This window comes from Rutidosis leptorrhynchoides, chromosome 11 (assembly GCF_046630445.1).
Source record: "Rutidosis leptorrhynchoides isolate AG116_Rl617_1_P2 chromosome 11, CSIRO_AGI_Rlap_v1, whole genome shotgun sequence".
NCBI lineage: Eukaryota > Viridiplantae > Streptophyta > Magnoliopsida > Asterales > Asteraceae > Rutidosis > Rutidosis leptorrhynchoides.
Genome location: NC_092343.1, coordinates 390,422,174 through 390,445,516, shown reverse-complemented (window position 1 = coordinate 390,445,516; position 23,343 = coordinate 390,422,174). Strand labels below are relative to the sequence as shown.

The window sequence follows — 23,343 nt, the reverse complement described above, 5'->3', positions numbered from 1 at the left end:
TATAGATGTAGATTTCTTTATCATACCCGTGAATTCACGGGTCATTTAACTAGTATGAAAGTATTTGTGAACGTAAAAAGTAAAAGTAAATCATAAGTGTAAACGCCTCTTAAAAAATCACAGACTACCCTGATTTCATAGTTTTAACCATATACTATCATCTAGCATCTTATCTTATAACCTTAATAAAACGATCCTTAAAGAGAGGTGATCCGCACACATCATTTTTTGATCCATGTACACATAATTACCTATTATACCCTTAATTATATATATAATAATAATATAAGTTCAACTACTGAGGGTCATATCTGTAAGTTTATTAGATAAAAGTGTACATAGTTTAAAAGTGGTGTGTGAGATCACCTCTCATCCTCAAAGCAGACTCAAAAGATGAACGAGCTGCGTGTCCATCACACCTCGAAAATCTTTCGCTTCTCCTAGCTATTGTGATGGATTACTAATTTATGGCTTCACATTTGAAAGATATTTCGTCTATGAAACAAATTCATATTCAAATATGTGGTTTAAGCGAGTTATTTCGTGACCGAAAAAATGTTTATTTTTACTCACATGTACACCGCCTAATTAACGGGTTATCATGTTACCATTTCTAAAAATTTAATTTCAACCATATGCTTTGATAATCACCCTTATTATACATGATAATCAATAACCTCTAGAAATATAAAGAAACAATATGATTATGATTACATCTTGTTTGAATCAACAAAAACGAATGTTGCATTATCTATTTACAGCAACAAAACCTGTTCAAACTCAAATCTCTAACTCAGCCCACATCATTTACTCTAAAAACTCTGTTATACCAAATTGAATGCAAAATCATATGAAAAATATCATATTTCACAGGCTTAACATGCCATAGAAAATGTTGTTGTACCCTTTTAACTCTTTGTTGCATCACCAAATACCTCCTTTTCGAAATCGACTTAAGAATGTTCTTCAAATTCGGTATATCTTTCTCTTGAACAAAAACCGCAAACGATTCCCAATTCAAGATCTCAAAAAACGGTGGAACAAAGTTATCCGATATGATCACCGGAACACATTCGTGAAAAATAGCTTCCACGACTCGAGGACTATTGACTTCATAACCTTTAGGACATATACAATATTTGCTACTCTTCATGTAATTGATGTAGTTTCTGTTGCCTTTGGATTTCGGAAGCTTACGGAAGATTTTCATGTCGGGAGCTTTGTTTTCCCAATGTTGTAGGAGAATGGGTCGGACATCACCATGCATTTGGCCTGCAAAGAATGCAAGTATCGGGCGCTTGGAAGCGGGTTTGCCACCAAGTTCACGTAACGGGTTTTGAGATGAACGGACGTATGTTTCAGCGAGTGATACGTCTTTTCCTAATTCAAAATCTTCTCTTTTTACATCCGAATTGCATAGAGCGCGTATACATGTATCCATAGATTTTCTCGTCTCGTCTGTTGCCTAAAATTTAGGTTACTTAGTAAACCAGTGAGCCCGTATTGAGGTTATTACAAAACTTGATTCTAGCTTGATTGAGCCGTTTATTGATTAACGATACCGTTTAGGGCTCGTCTAGAATCAATTATCACTAATAGGATATTAGTGTATTAGTGATATTACTCATTTCGTCTTAAAATAAGTGTCCACCTTAATGTTTCCAAAATAATTGTAAGGAAGATTAAACGAAAAAATCAAACGAAAATTCCTACATGACAACAGACATGTAGGAAGATTAAAATATATGGTAAAGGTGTTTAAGTACATATTACGCATAAAGAGGTAAAGATATAAAATGGCACTAACTCGAGCTTTACGAGCCGTGTATTTTAATACTCGAGCTGTAGTTGAAGCTCGAGTCATCCAGTATGATACCATATAATACCAGGTGGGCGGGCCTGGATCCGCGGGGGGTTGCAGCGGGGGCTCGGGGGGTTCTATAATACCAAGCAAAAGGGTCGGGTGGCGTCGAGGCCCGAACGCGTTTTAGGGTCAAAACGAGTCATGGGTCGAACGGTGACGGGTCAAATAGGTTGGATCTAAAGGAGTTGGGTTGGGTTGGTAACTATATCATCATTAATTCTAAAAAAGCAAATCCAAATACACGAAATAGATCAAAAAAACGTACCCAATCATGACAAGCCACGAGAAAATGATCGGACCCACCGGTCCTATTCCATGAATCATATCGCCCCGCAATCAGTTTAACATAGTCTTTCAAATGCTGAACCAAATTATCTCGACTGCCAGAACCGGTAACATACAACTTTTCTTCCAACATTCGGGAGCTAAATGGAAGGTAAAATAAATGCGCGTTTTTCGGGTCATTCGTAACAAAATGTTTGCTTTCTTTCATATTCTTCATGAACCACCCCTCAGATGCATAAATTCCGGTAAGCACGGCTTGCGGTTGGTGAAATATCGGTTTGTCGCCTTCTTTATATACATAAACCTTAAGTATCCTTTCCATTAATTCGTAGCTCCTGTATTGCATACAAGTGTCAAAAAACAAGAAACGTGTATCCTTTTCGGTTATAGACAAAAACCAATTTTAATTTTTTTCTTACTTTTTGAAAGTTGAAACGTTACGATACAGAGGAGGGTAAAGCGAACGATCACTAACGTCAACAGGTGCGTTTTTTATGTGCCATTTTGCATCTAGTAATTCTTGATCTACCGTTGAAGTCGATAACGGTTTCTACAAGAGCGAAATTGCATTATTGCGTACATGATAAGTCAAAACGACAAAAACCAAACATGCCCAAATAAGAAGTTAGTTGTCACAATAAATAAAATACCATCGAGCGAACTGTAGCGCGATTATGAAGTAAAATGTTGTGCATTTCGGAAACTGTCACTACGTCGCTCATTGGCTTCTCGTAAACTTCTTTCACTGGCGAAACTTTCGTCACTGATGAGTCAGCAGGCGAAATGTCAGGGCTTTTCGGTGACATCAGCGGCTCCTTCAAATTGGGTCCCGCATTCGGTACCTCTGTCACTAGTTTATTTGTATTATTATTATCTAAAGCCATCGAAGGCGCAATTATTAAAGTCTCAACTGAATTAGGTGCCGGGCTAGCTGCTGTAGAATCATTATCTTGTAACGATGAGACCCGAATACTGTCTTTTTCTTTAAATTTATCAATGTCTCCCTCTGTTTCCGATGTACTATTATTTTCAGGGCTTAGATTACTGCCCTTATCAAATGTATGAACGCGTTTCGTATCATTATTAGATCCAACAAAACGCGTAAAATTGCCTAACGATTCAGTAGCTAGAAATGAGGTTTCAGGATGGTGGGCCCCACTAACCGGCGGTTGAGCCCTGCCCGTAGTAAACAAGGACCGCATAACATCGCGGCCATACGGAAATTCAAAGTACTGAAACATTACAACAGCAGCAAAAACAGCAGCTACTAGCCATATTAATTTCTTACTTTCGAGTATATACTGAACTTCATGACCCATTTTTATAAACCAACAAATCACTAGCACTTGAAACACATGTCTGATGTATCCTACGCCCACTGCAAAATAACGTACCAAATTTTATTAAATATGTTTTATCATAAAAAAAAAAAAAAAAAACAGTGACGAATTTAGAAATTCTTTAAACGGATTAAAACTTTAAAAATTGAACATAAAAATATTACAATAGCTTAAAACGTCAAAATTTAACTTAAACATACACTGAAAAATTCCGATCTTGCTTTACAAGGAATATCAGCTTAAAAAAACTTAACTACATATAAATTTCAAATAAGATAACCAACACTATAATAATACATATTATTAAGAATTAACACCACCAGACCACCACCCCCTGTACTTATTAAAAATAAAACTATTTCATTTTCATTTTTTATTATTATATTAATATTATTAATATCAATATCATATCATATCATATATCAATATCAATATCAATATTAATTAAATCAAAATATAATCAACATCAAGTTTGAGTGTCAAACCAACTAACTATTTTCTTATAATTTTTATTTTACTTACAAGGCAGCAGTACAAATAATGGAGTAAAAAATTAGCTAAATTTAGTAGCAGAAACAACGAATTGAACATGAACAACTTATTACTCAATTACCAAAATTCAACTAAAAAATAACAAAATTACATCAACATGCCTTTACGCAGTCGCAAACCTAAAAACACGGAAATTAAAATATTCAACAAAATAAAAATTACCTCAGCCGAAATATGAAAGTATTTACGATCATCAATTTGCAAAAAACAGTAAGTATTTGAAGAAGGCAGATTAATTTAATCAGTCAAATAAACTGAATTGTAATAAATTCAGAAGTATAATTGCGTTCATCTGTATGTAATTTGTATTGATCAGAGCGAGAAACATCGAAGTTGATAACAAAATTTAATGTTTTTGCATGAAGATTCATGAACGATTAAAAAATAGAGAATTTAGTACCTGAGAGGGTGAAACTTGGTTGAATTCTTGAGGTTTTATGCCAGATGTTTCAATGGCGGCACATGGAATGTATGTATGTACTAAATTTATATATTATTTATATTTATTTATTTCTATTTTTGTATTTATTGTTTAGCTAAGATTGGGTAATGATGCATGATTCGTTCCTTACATACTCAACTGATTTTTAAAATTTACAGTTTTGGTCCTTATGGTTGAAAGAAATTTAAATTTTGACTGTGAGCTTTTTTGTTTGAGTAATTATCATGAATTATTTTAAGATTTTTTAATTACTAGTCCAATGGCGTATCCTTAAAAATGGTAGTTATGCAAAACAAGTTGTATATTTAGGTGGTTGATAGAGCGATTATTTGTAGAGGATGAGTAGCTAGTTATAGTCATTGTACAAACAAGTTTAGTGTGTTTGAATTTCTTAAGTATAGCTTAAACTTTAATAAAGCATAATTATCCTTGTGATAAATAAACTTATATAAATCTATGAAATTTTCACAAACGTCATTTAAAGTTATGATAATTTACCCTTACCTCTATCCATTACTTTAATATAGAGAGTAGAAGTATTTTTATCAATTTACTTTTTTAATGAATAAGTTTTTTTTTTTTTTTTTTCTGTTTTTGGGACAACGATTGGGATCACTCGAGGGGGACTAACAACCCATTGCGATCATCTCACGTTTCGACTATGCTGATGCAGCGATAATAACCCCGCCCCCATCACTGTCCGAGAGGCAACTTTGAAACCGATCCAAGGGCACGGACAAGTAAAACCCCCTTCCTTTTACCCCCCAAACGATATGGGAAAAGTATCATGGGTGGATACTTCATGGCAGGGATGAAATTGTGATTTTAATATGTAGCCAACGGGGGTCGAACTCCTGACCTCCCCTAAAGGAGTTAGGCCACCAACCGCTGGACCACATCACAACTTAGTGATTATTATTATGTGAAAAAAGCGAAATGAAAATAACGTGATTAAATTATTCTCAACTATGACAATTCTATATTGTTTTTTATATTGACACATTGTCACATCAGCGTTACATCACAATTTTCACCTTATATCCTTCTCATCTTTAACTCATTACATCACTTCCAATCATCAACATTTCTTAACTACTATAAATTAATTAAGTAAATTACAGTACAAATTTTAAAAAAATGTACAAGTGTTTATTACAATTACATATGTGATAACAAATGCTCAAAATTAAAGGAATTTGAAAACCAATGAAGATTGATTATATGAAGATTGGCTAAGCTCTGAGAATTCACCACTTAAGAGTTGCATGGAATTGGCAGCAAGAATGGAAATGGTAACTTGTGTAAATTTTTAAAAAATATATAGACAATTTATGAAATATATTATGTATTGTACAATTTTTAGTATTTATTCTGCAAATAAAGAGGATATAATCTTTTACTTTTTCAAAGAGAAGAAAAGAACAATTTTGATGACGTTACGAAATTCTATTTTTAATTTTGTTATGTAATGATTAATTCTTGTATGTTTTACTTTGTTAAAAGGTCTATGGAGTAATATTCGAGAGAATATTTACACTCCCTCATAAAAATGTTATTAAAGGTAAAAAATTGAAATAAACTTTACGATACAAAATTTTGTCATATTTAACCGTAGGCTTTTAAGATAAGATAGACCTATCTTTATAAAAAGAAAATAGTTCAAATGATCTCGTATTGTAAAATTCAGTTGTACAAAACCATGAAAAAACAAAGCTCAACTCTATAAATCAATTGTAAATTAGATCATATTCATTATTTGTTAGGTACATTGTTAAATTTTACGAACATTTAACCGACGTTATTGATAAGGACTAGAGATTATAGACGTGAGGTTATGAGAATAGGGATGATCACTACAATTATTAGGAGATAAAGGCCAGCTGTATACACTACAAAGAAAAACGTCAATCAAAAATGACTCTTTTAGGGACGACATCTCTAGTCCTAGTCCTGTAAACACTAAAAATTGGGACAGGTTTTTTTGAAAAATGTGACCATTTTTTTTTTGAACGACATTTGGGGACAACTAGTTGTCCTGAGAGAAAACACCATTTTTTTTATTTATTTTTCGTGTACAAAAATTGGCTCAAAAAAAAAATAAAAAAAAATTGGCGTCAAAAATTTAGGGACAACTAGTCATCCTGAAATGTCGTCCCAAAAGAAAATATCTTTTTTTTTTTCGTACAAAAAAATTGGCTTCAAAAAGTAAACATTTTCAAGCCAAACTCTTAGGGACGGCAAGTCTGTAATGACCCGGAAATTTCTGATCAAATTTAAACTTAATCTTTATATCATTCCGACATGATAAGCAAAGTCTGTATTGTTGAAATCTCAAAAACTTTGAAACTGTGTTCATATAATCATTTACCTTTTGACTATGCCCAACGATTCACGAACAATTGTATGTAAATAAATATGTAAATATATATATATATATATATATATATATATATATATATATATATATATATATATATATATATATATATATATATATATATATATATATATATATATATATATATATATATATATATATATATATATATATATATATATATATATATATATATATATATATATATATATATATATATATATATATATATATATATGGTAATATTAATTACTAATATTATAATTAGTATTAATATTAGTATCATTATTCTTAGTAATCCTAATTATTATCATGATTATTAAAAGGTATTAGTATTAATTTGATTACTAAGATTTCCATTCTATTTAAAGTTATTATTATCATTATTTTTATTATGATAATGATATTATTTATGTTATTGTTAATATTAATAGTAATGTTATTAATTACATTAGTAATATTATTAAAATCAACAATATACAGATATAAAAAAAATTTAAACATGTAATTTATGATTACTAGTAATATTATTAGGTATTATCATTAAGATTCTTTATTATTATTATTTATTTATTTTTAATTGTAAAAATAATACCATTTATTAATATATCATTAATACAACTAATGGAATTATTATTCTAATTTTTTTTAAACAACAGTATTATCATTTTTCTGCATTTTTATGTATTTATTATTTAATAGTAATTAATATTTTATATAAAATTAAACTATATAAATAAAAGAATTTTATATATAAATCTGTTTCATAGTACCAATCAACTTTACAGAACCTTGTTTGTATCTCCAAAATTATTAGACGTCGAATCTTGATACCAAATACAATCCAAAGTCTGTTAGATGTCTGTTTCAACTTTTATTTTATTTATATATATTTCGGTACTGGTAAAATAGTTCCTGTCGACTCATATATGCTATAAGCCTTCATCACATTCAGTTCGTACCAAGCAGATTCGATCTAAATAGCAAATTTGAAAATTCTGTTAGCCATCATAATCTTCTTTAATTTTTTTATATATTTCTGTACGTGCTCAATATTAGCTGTCGAATAAAATCTTTGGTATATGACAAACGGATTAATCAGTGTATCATCACAATACATTCATAAACCGACACCCTCCAAAACAATCTTGCAAATTCATTCCTGTTTGAACCGTCGCCATGCTTCTCTATCTCTCTCTTCTAAACTTGTTTATCAATCAAATTGTGAGCAGACAACATCGCCTATATGCTGCTACTTTCCGTTCTTCTATTTTCTTCTTTTAATCAACCAACACAAACACACCTACACCACTCTCGATTATCAACTTTCAATCACAATACCACCATCATTACTTTAGCTACTGCTACACTTTTGTTTCTTTGTCAACGATGAAACGAGAACCACCACCGTTGAACCATTATAATTTATAACCCTATATCACCACCTTTGTTAGACTCACCCACCAAAATCATACTATCATCGCCCCATTTACATCTTGATCTTCCTGTTTTCTGCTATCTGATCACACCACCACATCATGATCGTTGTGGTAGTGTTACTGCTATGTTATCATTTATCCTACTACTCGAACCCATATAACAAATACTATCGTATTAAAAGAATAAGGAAGCATGCAAAACAAGTGATGTGTATATATATTCTTGATAGCCGACACTTTGAATAAAGGGTTATCCCACTTGCATCTTCTTCTCGTTAGTGGGATACAAAAGTACCGAAAGTTCTCTTTTAATTGTTAATTAATACAACTAGCGTGCTATTTTTTTTTCCTTTTTGGATCGACAGCTAATAAACCGAACCCCTCTCATATGATTGTGCCACCTATTTTTTTTTATTCGGCCGAAGCACTTGATGAATCTATGATTAAAATTATCGCATGCTTTTCCCTACGATTTCTTTTCCTAGCCGAACCCCACCACTAATTCTTTGATTCAGCTAAGTTGAAACATGAGTTGAGCTGCCATGTTACGTTGGTCTGTGTATTGTTTTTGTTGGGCCAAGGAAATGGTGTTGGTTGCTATGGAAGTATCGATATTAATGATGAGGTTAAGGAGATAGAAACAATAAAGAGGATACGATGATGATGATAATTGTTAACCTGCGAGATTTTTTTTTTCTTCCCTTGTTGATCGTCACAACTGTTAAAGGCAAAGAAGACAACAGAAAATTTATTCTTATCTGTTAATTAATAGATCAATTAAATCTGTTTTGGGTTTTTAAGGAGAATTGGGCCAGATTAAATTAATCAATTGGACTATTCGTTATCGGGCCGTGATATTATGTTGTTGGACTGTCAAATTGGGCCATGCTATAAAGATACGGGCTATATAGAGATGAGATGGGTATAAATCAGAAATACAGAATTGGAGGAGTGGTTCAAGGTGTTTGTGTGTCGTGGGTTCGATCCCAAGCGGTGGCAATATATTTTTTTGGGACTCTTTCTTTATGAGGTAGTCCTCCTTTAATTATTTATTATTACTATTATTATTATTATTATTACTTATTAATATTAATTATTATTATTATTATATTATTATTATTATTATTATTATTATTATTATTATTATTATTATTATTATTATTATTATTATTATTATTATTATTATTATTATTATTAAATGTTGTTATTGTTATTATGATGTTAATATTAATAAAATAACAACTATCATTATTATTTTTAGTTATTATTAAGTAGTACATTTAAGTATTATTAGTATTAGTACTACTGTTATTAGTAGTATCGTTAAGTTAACAAACAAAGGATATTTATTAAATAAATATAAATATATAAATATATGGACATATATATTTAATACAAAACTTAACTATATAAATATGATTATTTTACTTAATATATGTATATAAAATGACATATATAGGCTATTAACATAAAAATGATACAACTAATATATATATATATATATATATATATATATATATATATATATATATATATATATATATATATATATATATATATATATATATATATATATATATATATATATATATTTGTTCGGTTACAATTACATATATTAATATATATACCAATAATATAGGTTCGTGAATCCAAGGCCAACCCTGCATTGTTCAATATCGTCATATGTATTTTTACTACAAAATACATTAGGTGAGTTTCATTTGATCCCTTTTACTCATTACATTTTTGGGCTGAGAATACATGCAAATGCTTTATTAACTGTTTTACAATACTTATATGCGTGAGTTTCATTTTCTCTTTTTACTCATTACATTTTTGGGCTGAGAATACATGCAAATGCTTTATTAACTGTTTTACAATATTTATTTGCGTGAGTTTCATTTGCCCTTTTTACTCATTACATTTTTGGGCTGAGAATACATGCAAATGCTTTATTAACTGTTTTACAATATTTATATGCGTGAGTTTCATTTGCTCCCCTTTTACTCTTTACATTTTTGGGACTGAGAATACATGCGCTGCTTTTATAAATGTTTTACGAAATAGACACAAGTAATCGAAACTACATTATATGGTTGAATGATCGAAATCGAATATGCCCCTTTTATTAAGTCTGGTAATCTAAGAATTAGGGAACAGACACCCTAATTGACGCGAACTCTAAAGATAGATCTATCGGGCCCAACAAGCCCCATCCAAAGTACCGGATGCTTTAGTACTTCGAAAGTTATATCATGTCCGAAGGAGGATCCCGGAATGATGGGGATATTCTTATATACATATTGTGAATGTCGGTTACCAGGTGTTCAATCCATATGAATGATATTTGTCTCTATGCACGGGACGTATGTTTATGAGAAATAGAAATATGAAATCTTGTGGTCTATTAAAATGATGGAAATGATTATTTATGTTAAACTAATGAACTCACCAACCTTTTGGTTGACACTTTAAAGCATGTTTATCCTCAGGTATGAAAGAAATCTTCCGCTGTGCAATTGCTCACTTTAAAGATATTACTTGGAGTCATTCATGACATATTTCAAAAGACGTTGCATTCGAGTCGTCGAGTTCATCAAGATTATTATTAAGATAATTATAAATAGATATATTATGAAATGGTATGCATATCGTCAATTTTCGATGTAAGGAAGTTTGTCTTTTCAAAATGAATGTAATGTTTGTAAAATGTATCATATAGAGGTCAAGTACCTCGCGATGTAACCAACTATTGGGAATCGTTTGTAATCGATGTGGACTTTGTCCGGATGGATTAGGATGGGTCGTTTCAGTTGGTATCAGAGCGGTGGTCTTAGCGAACCAGGTCTGCATTAGTGTGTATAACTGATAAGTCGTTAGGATGCATTAGTGAGTCTGGAGTTCGACCGTGTCTGCATGTCAAAAGTTTTGCTTATCATTAGTGTCAAAAATTATTTGCTTATCATCCTTAAAGTCTAGACACGTCTTACTGCCTCTATTGCATAGACAGTGTATAGATAAATTCATATCTTAGCGTATTTGTTATTGTTACCTTTGCCTGACAGCTTCCGTAGATTCCCCCGTAACTTATGAGATTTTAGTATTACATATGCATATGTAAATTATGTATTGCAGGGTACTAATCTACATCTTATTCTATTCCTTATCAAAAATTCTTCATCTGATCTTACGAGATGAGTCCCTCAGCCAGTTCTAGTCCCTTAGATTCCGATAACTATTCCGATAGTTATTCCGACAGCTATTCCGACATAGAGTTTCACTCGAGCTCCGAAAGCAGTGTCACCGGAATGAATCAACCAATCAGCCATCCCCAATTCATCTGATGGTTTCGTAGTAGACTAAATCAATGGAGACGAGAAGAAGGCGATCCTTTCCACTCACCAACCTGCACTCTTGGTGAAGAACCTGAAGCACTTACCGGCGAACCTGTTTGTAACACCATTTTCACCCTCACTTCTTGAATATCTTGCCACGACTATATCATATCTCACATTCTAAACCTTATTCATCCGCTCGTTCCGACCGACAATCATCCCGGAGTAATACAAGAAGTCAATGAACTCCGCGCTCTAGTAATCAATTTGGAGAATATGGTGCAAAACGTACCAGCTTCAGCAACATCACCAACACGAACATCAATACCAGTACCACCAACAACTCAAGTTCACATCATACACCTCAACATCTAATTATGTACCTCGAGCATAATCATCAATCTGCGAATCGTTCTACATCATTTATCTTCGTTCGACATGACGATTATGTAATCTTCAATGTTTTAGAGATTATATATTCTAGTTCTAACAGTAAATCAAATGAGATTAATATTATATTAACTCATTAAATCTATGATTACATCTGAAGAAAATATATCTGTAAGTATATTTTCATAAAGATTGTAATTAAAAATTCTTTCGTATAAACTGTTAATGGTGAAAATATTTTAACGGGTAGGTAATACCCGAGGAATATTTAGATTTCACTTTAATAGGTTATACTGTACATTCTTCGAATCTGATTCAATATCCATTTACTATCCTACTTACATCTACAGAGATACAAATCCGTTCACCGCAGAATAACCATTTTTTTATTCAATTTCATATTTGGATTTTGATTTATCACAATCCAACAAGTGGCATAATGAAGAAAACATTGGACAAAAAAATAAAAGTTGTTAGAAACAAACGATTTAACTAATTGAAATTTTGTTAAGAATCCTAGCTAACTGTTCCTAGCTAACTGTTCCTAGCTAACTGATTACATTTTAGTTTTCGCAGTTTATTTATCGCAATTTAGTTATCGCAATTTTATTTATCGTTATTTAATTTCTGTTATTTACTTTACGCATTTAATTTATCGTCATTTAATTTCTGTTATTTATTTTACGCACTTTAAATATCGGGACACGTATACAAAGTTTTGACATATCATATCGACGCATCTATATATATTATTTGGAATCACCATAGACACTCTATATGCAGTAATGATCGAGTTCTCTATACAGGGTTGAGATTGATTCTCAAATAATATATATACTTTGAGTTGTGATCGAGTCTGAGACATGTACACGGGTCACGATACGTATTAATTAATTCGAATATTATATATTAAACTATATATGAATTATTGAATTGCTAACTGTGGACTATCAACCGTGGACTACCAACATTTGGACAATTAAAATGAATTAAAATATTGACTATAACATATGAAACTAAACAATTCTTCAAGTTGCCACTTGATTTCGTCTTAAACATCATTTGTATCTTCACGATTATATTCTGCGTTCAAACCTTTCATGATTCTTGAAAACACCTCAATCGATAGGATGAACCAACCGCACTTCATCTACGGAAGAAAAGATTGATGCATATAGTTATGCACTTGAAAAAATCTCGAAAACTGAGTAAACGTTTAACACATAGCTGTGCTAATTTTTTTAGTGTTATTATTACCCAAAATAACTTTGCAGTTCTTCTTCAAAATAGCCAATTTTGTCACAGCTCCAGCAAGACAACTTCGACTTTTCGTACGAAACAACCTTATTATAATGTTGATATATACGCGTGCTCTTTTATTGTTACCAGGGAACCTTTCATATTCCACCCTATTACCATCAGCGTTTAATCATCTAAAAACACAATTTTCCTGAAACCACCTCGGATTAATAACCGATGATTCAGATATCATAGCATTAAATGCAGAGGAAACAGAAAAAAATGGTAGATGGTCTAAACGACCAAAAGTTTGATGATAAAGAAAGGAGTGTTAGGAACGCTTGATAGAAAATTGGGTATTGAAAAACAGATTGAGCTACCCATGAAGGAGACCAAGGAAAAATACAAGGACCAAACCCTATATTCAAAGGATTCAAGTAATTCTGGATCCGTTGAAATCTTTAGAGAATATCTTGCTCCGAAGTCATGTTAAAATCTTGCGGAAAATCTTTCTCCATCAACCATCGAACTTAGAAATTCCAAAATATCATCATCAATATCTTCGATATTTCTGAGGATATTTTCATAAATATTCTCGTCCGAAATTATATACCTCTTCGTACTTCTTGTGTATCATTATATTGGAAACATTCAATAGAAAATTTAGTACCGAAAAGCAGATTATACGAAACTATGAAGAAAGCCGTGGAAAAATCACAAAGAATAAGTTTGACTTCAAAGAATCCAAATGATTCAATGTCTGCTAAAGTCTTTAGTGAATATCTTGCTCCTTACTCTAAACCCTTGCAGACAATAGTTTCTATCATCCTCTGATCTTAGATATTCCGAGATATTATCGTATCTTTCATTATAAATATCCTCCATATTTCTGGAGATATTTTTATAACTATTCTTATCTGAAATCATTAATCTCTTCGTGCTATCAGTATTACATCATATAGAAACTGCTAGTTTCAATATTCTGTAAACTTCGAGCTTAAAATATGAATGTTATTGAAATAATGTTAGGAACTGATGCATGAGTTAGTATAATATAATGACACTTGATCAACGTGATTATTGTGATGACCCGAAAATTTCCAACCAAATTTAAACTTTAGTCTTTATATGTGTCCGACACGATAAGCAAAAATCTATAATGTTAAAGTCTCGAAAGTTTGAAATCTATATTCATGTAATCAAGTTACCATTTAACCATGCCTGACGATTCACAAACATTTATGTGTATATAGATGTGTGTATATAGTACTTATTAAGTGAAGGCGTTAACAAGGTATTAGATATATAATACTTTACAAGAATGTATTTTATTTCAATATAAGTTTAATATGCTTATCGATGGATTTAGATGAAAATATAAAATGATTGATTTATAAGATACATTGAATTAGGATGAAGAGTCTCTGTTATGAGGTCCACTTTGAATTAGGAAACCCTTATTTTTAACGGTATTCGGAATATTTGGAAAAGTGATTGTATATAGGAACAAAAGTGTTAATTATTGAGGATTAGACAAAAAGTTGGTGGAGGATTGAATTTCATAACCCTTGTTATTTGATTCGATCGATACTAAGTTATTATATTTAGAAAGTTTAAGGGAACTAAAATAAATGTTAGCGTATAAAGGAATTATAGGTTTAGAGTGTAAACGTTACGTGTTTTATGTTTTTAAAATAGACTTTGAACTATTATTAGTTTGAAAAACTAAATATAATATTATTACGTTAATATTTCCATTATATACGATATATACGAGTTTATTTTTTTTATTGAAAATATATATATATTTTACGAGATGATGAATTATTATATTATAATTAGTCAACAAACGTTTTGATCTAAACTAATATCATTAAAATTATTTTGATAAATAACGAGATTATGGTTTATAAAAGTAAATAACCAAATTACTTAAAAGATTAAGTTACACTTTGAGTGGGTTAATTTTTCATTTATTTAAGTCTATATTTTGATAAAGGTACGAGTCATAAAACGTCCTGATTTAAAATAATATATTTTGATAAACAATGAGTCACTGATTTATAGAAGTAAATGACCACAACGCTCAATTTTATAAGTTATATTTTTATAAAGGAAATTTATTGATGAGTAAGTCTAATTTTTGTAAAAGGTACACGTCGCGTAACGTAAAAGGCTAGTTTTCTAAACGTACGAAAGTGCGCTCGAAAAATAGAAAGCGGTACATGAGTCGTGAGACCACGACCGTGTCATTTTTGTAAAAATTATATTTTTACCATGAGCGTAAATATAATATAATATTTAATTAATTCTAAAGATTAAATATATTATATTAAATATTATATAAATTAATCACTTCCACGTTTTTTTTTTCATATGATAGGTAAACGTAGTAAAGCCACAAATTATGGAAGTTTAGGTAGTAGGTGAGATTAAAAATCTCTATAAATATCGAGCGTACCATTTTTTTATCTAGCTCGATCTCATTTTCTCTAAATATACATATACATACTTATTTATTGTTTATTATTATTATTATTATTAAACTTATTATTATTATTAGTAGGAGCGATGTTATTAGTAATATAAATAAAATACTACGACGAGGTCATACGCGTGTTTTTTTTTAAAAAACTGGGTTTCAAGTAGGATAGGGCTAAGGAAATTATGGATTATAGCTATGGAGGTGATGAGTATGATTCATGGGTATGCTCGTAAGGCCAATCTAGTGTTTATCATCTCCGTCACATTTACGTACCTTTTCTGCGATATTGAATCTCAATATTGATACGTGAGTACTCATAATTTAATTTTTACATACTAATAGTGTATCCCTGACTAGTGCTCGAGTATATAGGATTATGCATGCTTGTACTTTTGATATTGCCATTAGATAGGTTATGTTGAATCTTAAACTTGTTACACCTGCGGTTGAGATAAGGTATAAGATATGCATGTCCTTGGAAAGCTAGCGAAAAATTAAGAACTTTTCCTTTAGATATCGAATGGATTCGATGAACGGATTAGAAGTTATCGTCAATTGAATTTTTTGTAAAAATTATTATTATTATCGTCATTATTATCGTCGTTCTAACTTTTATCCAATTACTATTATTATTATTATTATTATTATTATTATTATTATTATTATTATTATTATTATTATTATTATTATTATTATTATTATTATTATTATTATTAAAATAGTTATTAGTGTTATCCTTATCATAATATTTATTATTATTAGTATTATTAAAACTAATATTAGTAACACTTAATTAGTATGATTACTATTACTATCATTAAAATGAACGCGATATAAAAGACGATTTAAAAACTATTAACAAATTGATTAGGAAATAATGAGTATGAGTATCATGATAAAATTTAAAGATATTGATTTAGATAAAGCTATCATTTTTCATTATTTATATCACAATTATTATTAAAAGTATTATAGTTAATATTAAAAATGGTATCTTTACAAAGATTATTATTTTTAATAGGAATGTCATTGTTAATATAAAATTTCATTATTAATAAGAATTATCATATTGTTATAATACCATTTTCATAAATATAAATATTGTTATTATTATTAGTAGAATAATAATAATTATTAATACAAAATAATACAACTTTTACTTATTATTATTATCAATGTTATTTTATCAAATAAAAATGTAATACAAATAATATAATTATCTTAATAAAACGTATCATAACATTTTTATGATATTCAATAAACTTTATAAATTTTATTATCTAAGATATATAAAAGTACATTTTTATATAAAGTTTTATTTATTAATAAATAAATTATATTATCTACTCTAATAAATCTTTTAAAAATATTTTAAAAATATAAAATGACGATATTTAAGACTATATAATAATCATGTATAAATTTTGGAAATCATTTTTGCGTCAAATTGACTTTTGTTAACTTTTGCATATTAGCCTCGAGCATTAGGATTGTGGTACACTATGACCTTACTTAAATTATTAGACAAATATTGACCATCATATAAATATATATAATTAATAATTAATTTAGGTTCGTGAATCCAAGGCCAACCTTACACTTGTTCAATGATGTTATATGTATTTTTACTACAAAATACAGTATGGTGAGTTTCATTTGCCTTTTTTACCCTTTATATTTTTGGGCTGAGAATACATGCGTAATTTTTATAAATGATTTACAAAATAGACACAAGTACGTGAAACTACATTCTATGGTTGAATTATCGAAATCGAATATGCCCCTTTTTATTAAGTCTGGTAATCTAAGAATTAGGGAACATACACCCTAATTGACGCGAATCCTAAAGATAGATCTATCGGGCCCAACAAGCCCCATCCAAAGTACCGGATGCTTTAGATCTATCATGTCTGAAGGAGGATCCCGGAATGATGGGGATATTCTTATATGCATATTGTGAATGTCGGTTACCAGGTGTTCAATCCATATGAATGATATTTTTGTCTCTATGCATGGGACGTATGTTTATGAGAAATGGAAATATGAAATCTTGTGGTTTATTTAAATGATGAAAATGAAATGATTACTATAAACTAATGAACTCACCAACCTTTTGGTTGACACTTTAAAGCATGTTTATTCTCAGGTTTGAAAGAAATCTTCCGCTGTGCATTAGCTCATGTTAAGGATATTACTTGGAGTCATTCATGACATATTTCAAAAGACGTTGCATTCGAGTCATTGAAGTTCATTAGAGATTATTATTAAGTAAACGACAGATTAAGTCATTTATAGTTTGGATATTATGAAATGGTATGCATATCTGTCAACCTTCGATGTAAATGAAAGTTTATATTTTAAAAACGAATGCAATGTTTGTAAAATGTATCATATAGAGGTCAAGTACCTCGCGATGTAACCAACTATTGTGATTCATTTATAATCGATGCGGACTTCGTCCGGATGGATTAGGATCGGGCGTTTCAGTTGGTATCAGATCGGTGGTCTTAGCGAATCAGGTCTGCATTAGTGTGTCTAACTGATAAGTCGTTAGGATGCATTAGTGAGTCTGGACTTCGACCGTGTCGGCATGCCAAAAGTTTTGCTTATCATTTTTAGTCGGAAATCATCTACTTACCATCCTTAGAAAATTACCTGATTATTATTCTTAAGTCAAGACACGTCTTGCTGCATTGATTGCATGAATAGTGTATAGACAGAAATTCATATCTTAGCATATCTGCTAAATCATATCTTATCGTATATGTTACTTTAAACTTTGCCTGACATATCCCGCAAAGTCCTCCGTAATCTACGAAATCTTTTGATCTATATATATATATATAAATATATATATATATATATATATATATATATATATATATATATATATATATATATATATATATATATATATATATATATATATATATATTCTATGTAATTAGAATACCATCTGTTAGCCAAAATCATTTCATAACGAAAAAAAAATCCTTTATCCAATCGTACGAAATGGAATTCGTCATCAGATCAAGTCACTCAGATTCCGAAATGGAATCCCATTCAAGCTCCGAAAGCAGTGTGACCGGAATAGATCAACCAATCAGTCATCACCTATTCTGGATGAACTGGGGATGGGTTCGTCGCCTCCTCAATCATTGGAGACAAGAAGAAGGTGATCCCTTCCATCCACCACATTGTCCTCTTGACGAAGAACCTGAAGCACTTACCGGCAAACCTGTCCGAAACACCATTTTATCGCTCATTTCCAGAGTATCTCGTCACGATTATATATTACACCAAATTCTAGATTATATTTATCCGCTCGTCCGAACTACCGATCACCCCGGTGTAATAGAAGAAGTCAACGAACTTCGCGCTCGGGTAGTGGCTTTGGAGAATATGGTGTAGAGATTACAAACACCAGCAGCAGCATCAGCAGCATAACCAGTACTACCATCATCAACGCCAACAGTACCATTACCACCACCAACCACAACCGCGTCGTAAACCTCAACTTCACAATCTGTCCCACGAGCATCAACGTCATACGCACCATAGATACCAAGGAGTACCAACAACAATAACTGACGAAGTATTAATTCATAACTTCATTGGAGAAACATTCCGCGGCGATTATGTAATCTCTAAAGTCTTAGAGATTATCTAATCTAGCCCTAACCATAAATCAGTTAAGCAAACCAAAATGATAGAAGGAAGAGTAGAAACCCTGACAAAAATGGTGTGTGATTAACAAGCTAAACTTGCTTTACCAGCAGCATCAACAGTACCGTCAGCGTTACCAGCATCGTCAGTACAGTCAACATTCGAATCAACAACACCGATAACATCACAAACTCCGTCAGTTCAAGAATCACTGTGGACATCATTAAGAATCAATAACGTGTATATTGTATCAACGAGTTATGAAGAATTAACTCATTCCCTCAGAAGAAATTATATGTATATTATATATATATATATATATATATATATATATATATATATATATATATATATATATTTTGAAATAAATCTTTCCGTGCTAAGCTATTGTGTGTGAATCTTAACTACTCGGTTAATTCATATTACAAATATGCAATAATGTACGTCCTTCGGCCGCAACTTAACCAACGTTAACTACACAATTCAACAAATTCCAATTCATAATAAATCAAGTATAAATTTGATTTTACACTTTCATCATCGATGTACCCGAAACTTTTCAGATAACATCATTCATACTTTGCGAAATTCACAAGAATTCCACGAACCGAACATCATACATCAACAAATAACGAAGTATTGATTCATAATTTCAATGTCATTAAAGAAATACTGCGTAAAAGTTATGTACTTTTTAAAGCCTTTAGGGATTATTCAATTCTAGTTTCAACCGTAAATCAAATGAGTTTAATTTAACATTAACTCTTTAAATCTATGTTTCATCTGAAGAAAATATACATATATATATTTTCATAAAGACTGTAATAAAATTCTTTTGTACAAAATATTAATTGTGAAATTTTTTTAACGGGTAGGTAATACCCGAGAGATATATAAATTCACAATTAATATGTTACATTCTTCGAATCTGATTCAGCAAATCATCCATTATACTCCCTACTTTCACAACAATATATATTCTTTTATAGAAATCAAAACAACCATACTAATTCAAAATTTAATTACATATTCTGATTTTGAAATCTCAAAATTCAACTTGAGATATGACCAAAATCATCACTCTTAGATCCTTACATCTTTCACAAGCTATATTTTGACTTCAAAACTGTGTTAGAACATCAAATGTATGTTAACGATTACAATCTGTGTTCAAACCCTTCGAAAATTTCTGAAGACACTTCGAATGATGAGCAATCGAGATGATGATCCAACCACATGTTACCCACAGTTATGTACCCGAAAAACTCTTGAAACCAAAGTAAAAGTTTAAACAACGTATCCGCGTCAGATTCTTTGGCATTTATTAGCAAAAATAACTTTGTGACTCCTATTCAAAGTAGCCAGTTTTGTCACAGCTCCAGCAAGTCAACCTCGATTTTTCAGTCAGACTAACCTTATTATAACCTTGAGATATACACCATCGTTACCAGGGAACCTTTTACATTCCACCACATTATTAGCAGATGTACCAACAACTTCATTACCCTTTGACTTTAGCCTCTCCAAAAAGTCATTATAATTATTCATTGAAACCCCATCATTTACTCATTCACATCTTGTAATGAGAATTGCCATACGAATCATTGGGATTTAGCAATCAGTATTTTGAAATCTCGCAGCATGTCTACGCCAACAGTTATATGTGTATATATAACGTCTATCTTCTGGACTTAATTTGAATATGAAGTTTCTGAAAAACACTCCGAACTACGAATTGGTTCGCGGAAAATGGAAAAAAAAAATGCTGATGAAGCAGCAAAAACTATAAACGACTTTAAACGGTAAAAGCTGGATGATAATGATGAAGTGTGCTGGCAAAACGCAGAAAAAGAGAAGTTTTGGAACTGAAAAACGGATTGAGCAAAGTAGGAAGGAGGCTGTGGATAAATTACAAAGACTGAACCTGACTTCAAAGGATCCAAATGATTCAGTACCTGCTGAAGTCATTAACGAATACCTTGCTCCTGACTCTAAACCCCTGCAGATAATATTCTTCATCATCCTCTGATATTAGAAATTCTAAAATATCATCATATCTTTCATTATAAATATCCTCCATATTTCTGAAGATATTTTCTTAATTTTTCTTATTTGAAATTATTTACCTCTTCGCACTATCTGTATTACATCATAAAAGAAACTATTTTAGTTTATAAATTCTGAAACATTCAAGTTTAAAATAGGAATATTTTGAAGTAGTGTTGGGAACTGAAGCATGAATTAGTATAATATAATGACACTTGATCAACGCCATTATATTACAGTAAGTTATGTTGAGTTTCTAAATGGAACGTGATGATTCACAGACCATACCGTCATCATGTGCCATGCTACACGGCTCTTGTATTCTATTTAATCTCTAAACATATCAAGAAAATTTTTCTTGATGATTCGGTCTTTTCCAGGGTATTTTGGTAATTTACCAAATCAAAATTTTGCCATTACTATTTCTTTCTTAGAACGTTAACTATGTTCATTCCGAAATCCATAGGTGTGAATTCCGGACCATTACAAGAGATGCTTAGTCGCAAGAAGAGGAAACGAAAGAATAAAACTCCAAAATAGAAAATTGGAGTATAAATCGCAGCAAATAGGAGAGAGCATTAACTATGGATGACAATGATTATAGAAGACAGAAGCAGGGACTTCGAAATATAAGGGAAGATATAAAACCCAACAACCACCCAGAAACTACAAACCGTGCATATCAATATGTATTGCAACGTAAAGACACGGGAAAATTAACAACACTATAACCCCAAGATAATAGTAGAAGTAAATAAAATCCTCCGGTGGTAGATGAAAGAGAAGGATGACAGATGTAAAAATTAAGAGTATATCAAGGATCAAAATAGGATGGAGCATATTGATAAATACTTTAAGGTATGAATTGAGGAAGAAAGAATAGAAGATGTGAGTTATAAGGAAATGGAGAGGGTGGATTTATAGACAGAGAAATCGAAGCAGATTATCGCGTATAACTAAAGAGGATCCTAATCTCCTTAATTACCGATGTATCAAATCTTATTATGAAGATCTTCTTCTAAATTCCTTAAATTCCGGAAATCAATCTTGACTACGCCACCGGTTAAGTCAAACCTGCATTTATTCATTTTCACTTTTAAATGATAGCTTCATTCGTGCTATTCGCAAAAACAAATTATTTTATCCATATTACACAATAATGATAAAACTCTTTTTATCAACTCAAATTTGCCATGAAAACGTTCTTATTGTTATCCATGACGACCCCTATCAAATTTCGGGGACGAAATTTCTTTAACGGGTAGGTACTGTGATGACCCGAAAATTTCCAACCAAATTTAAACTTTAGTCTTTATATGTGTCCGACACGATAAGTAAAAATCTATAATGTTAAAGTCTCGAAAGTTTGAAATCTATATTCATGTAATCAAGTTACCATTTGACCATGCCTGACGATTCACAAACATTTATGTGTATATAGATGTGTGTATATAGTACTTATTAAGTGAAGGCGTTAACAAGGTATTAGATATATAATACTTTACAAGAATGTATTTTATTTCAATATAAGTTTAATATGCTTATCGATGGATTTGGATGAAAATATAAAATGATTGATTTATAAGATACATTGAATTAGGATGAAGAGTCTCTGTTATGAGGTCCACTTTGAATTAGGAAACCCTTATTTTTAACGGTATTCGGAATATTTGGAAAAGTGATTGTATATAGGAACAAAAGTGTTAATTATTGAGGATTAGACAAAAAGTTGGTGGATGATTGAATTTCATAACCCTTGTTATTTGATTCGATCGATACTAAGTTATTATATTTAGAAAGTTTAAGGGAACTAAAATAAATGTTAGCGTATAAAGGAATTATAGGTTTAGAGTGTAAACGTTACGTGTTTTATGTTTTTAAAA

At 30.7% G+C, this 23,343-nt stretch overlaps 1 protein-coding gene and 1 pseudogene across 1 annotated transcript; one reads left to right on the top strand and one right to left on the bottom strand.

Annotated features, from left to right (window-relative positions):
• Nucleotides 1-838: 838 nt before the first annotated feature.
• LOC139877850 (uncharacterized) lies at nucleotides 839-1,079 on the top strand (annotated as a pseudogene).
• A 603-nt stretch (nucleotides 1,080-1,682) lies between these two features.
• On the bottom strand, nucleotides 1,683-3,468 carry LOC139876056 (probable glycosyltransferase At5g03795). Its single transcript, XM_071863355.1, has 4 exons — nucleotides 2,800-3,468; nucleotides 2,569-2,699; nucleotides 2,130-2,484; nucleotides 1,683-1,709 (listed from the first exon to the last, which is right to left on the bottom strand). Exons 1-4 carry the CDS (start codon nucleotides 3,466-3,468, stop codon nucleotides 1,683-1,685), a joined length of 1,182 nt encoding a protein of 393 aa, XP_071719456.1.
• Between the last annotated feature and the right edge of the window lie 19,875 nt (nucleotides 3,469-23,343).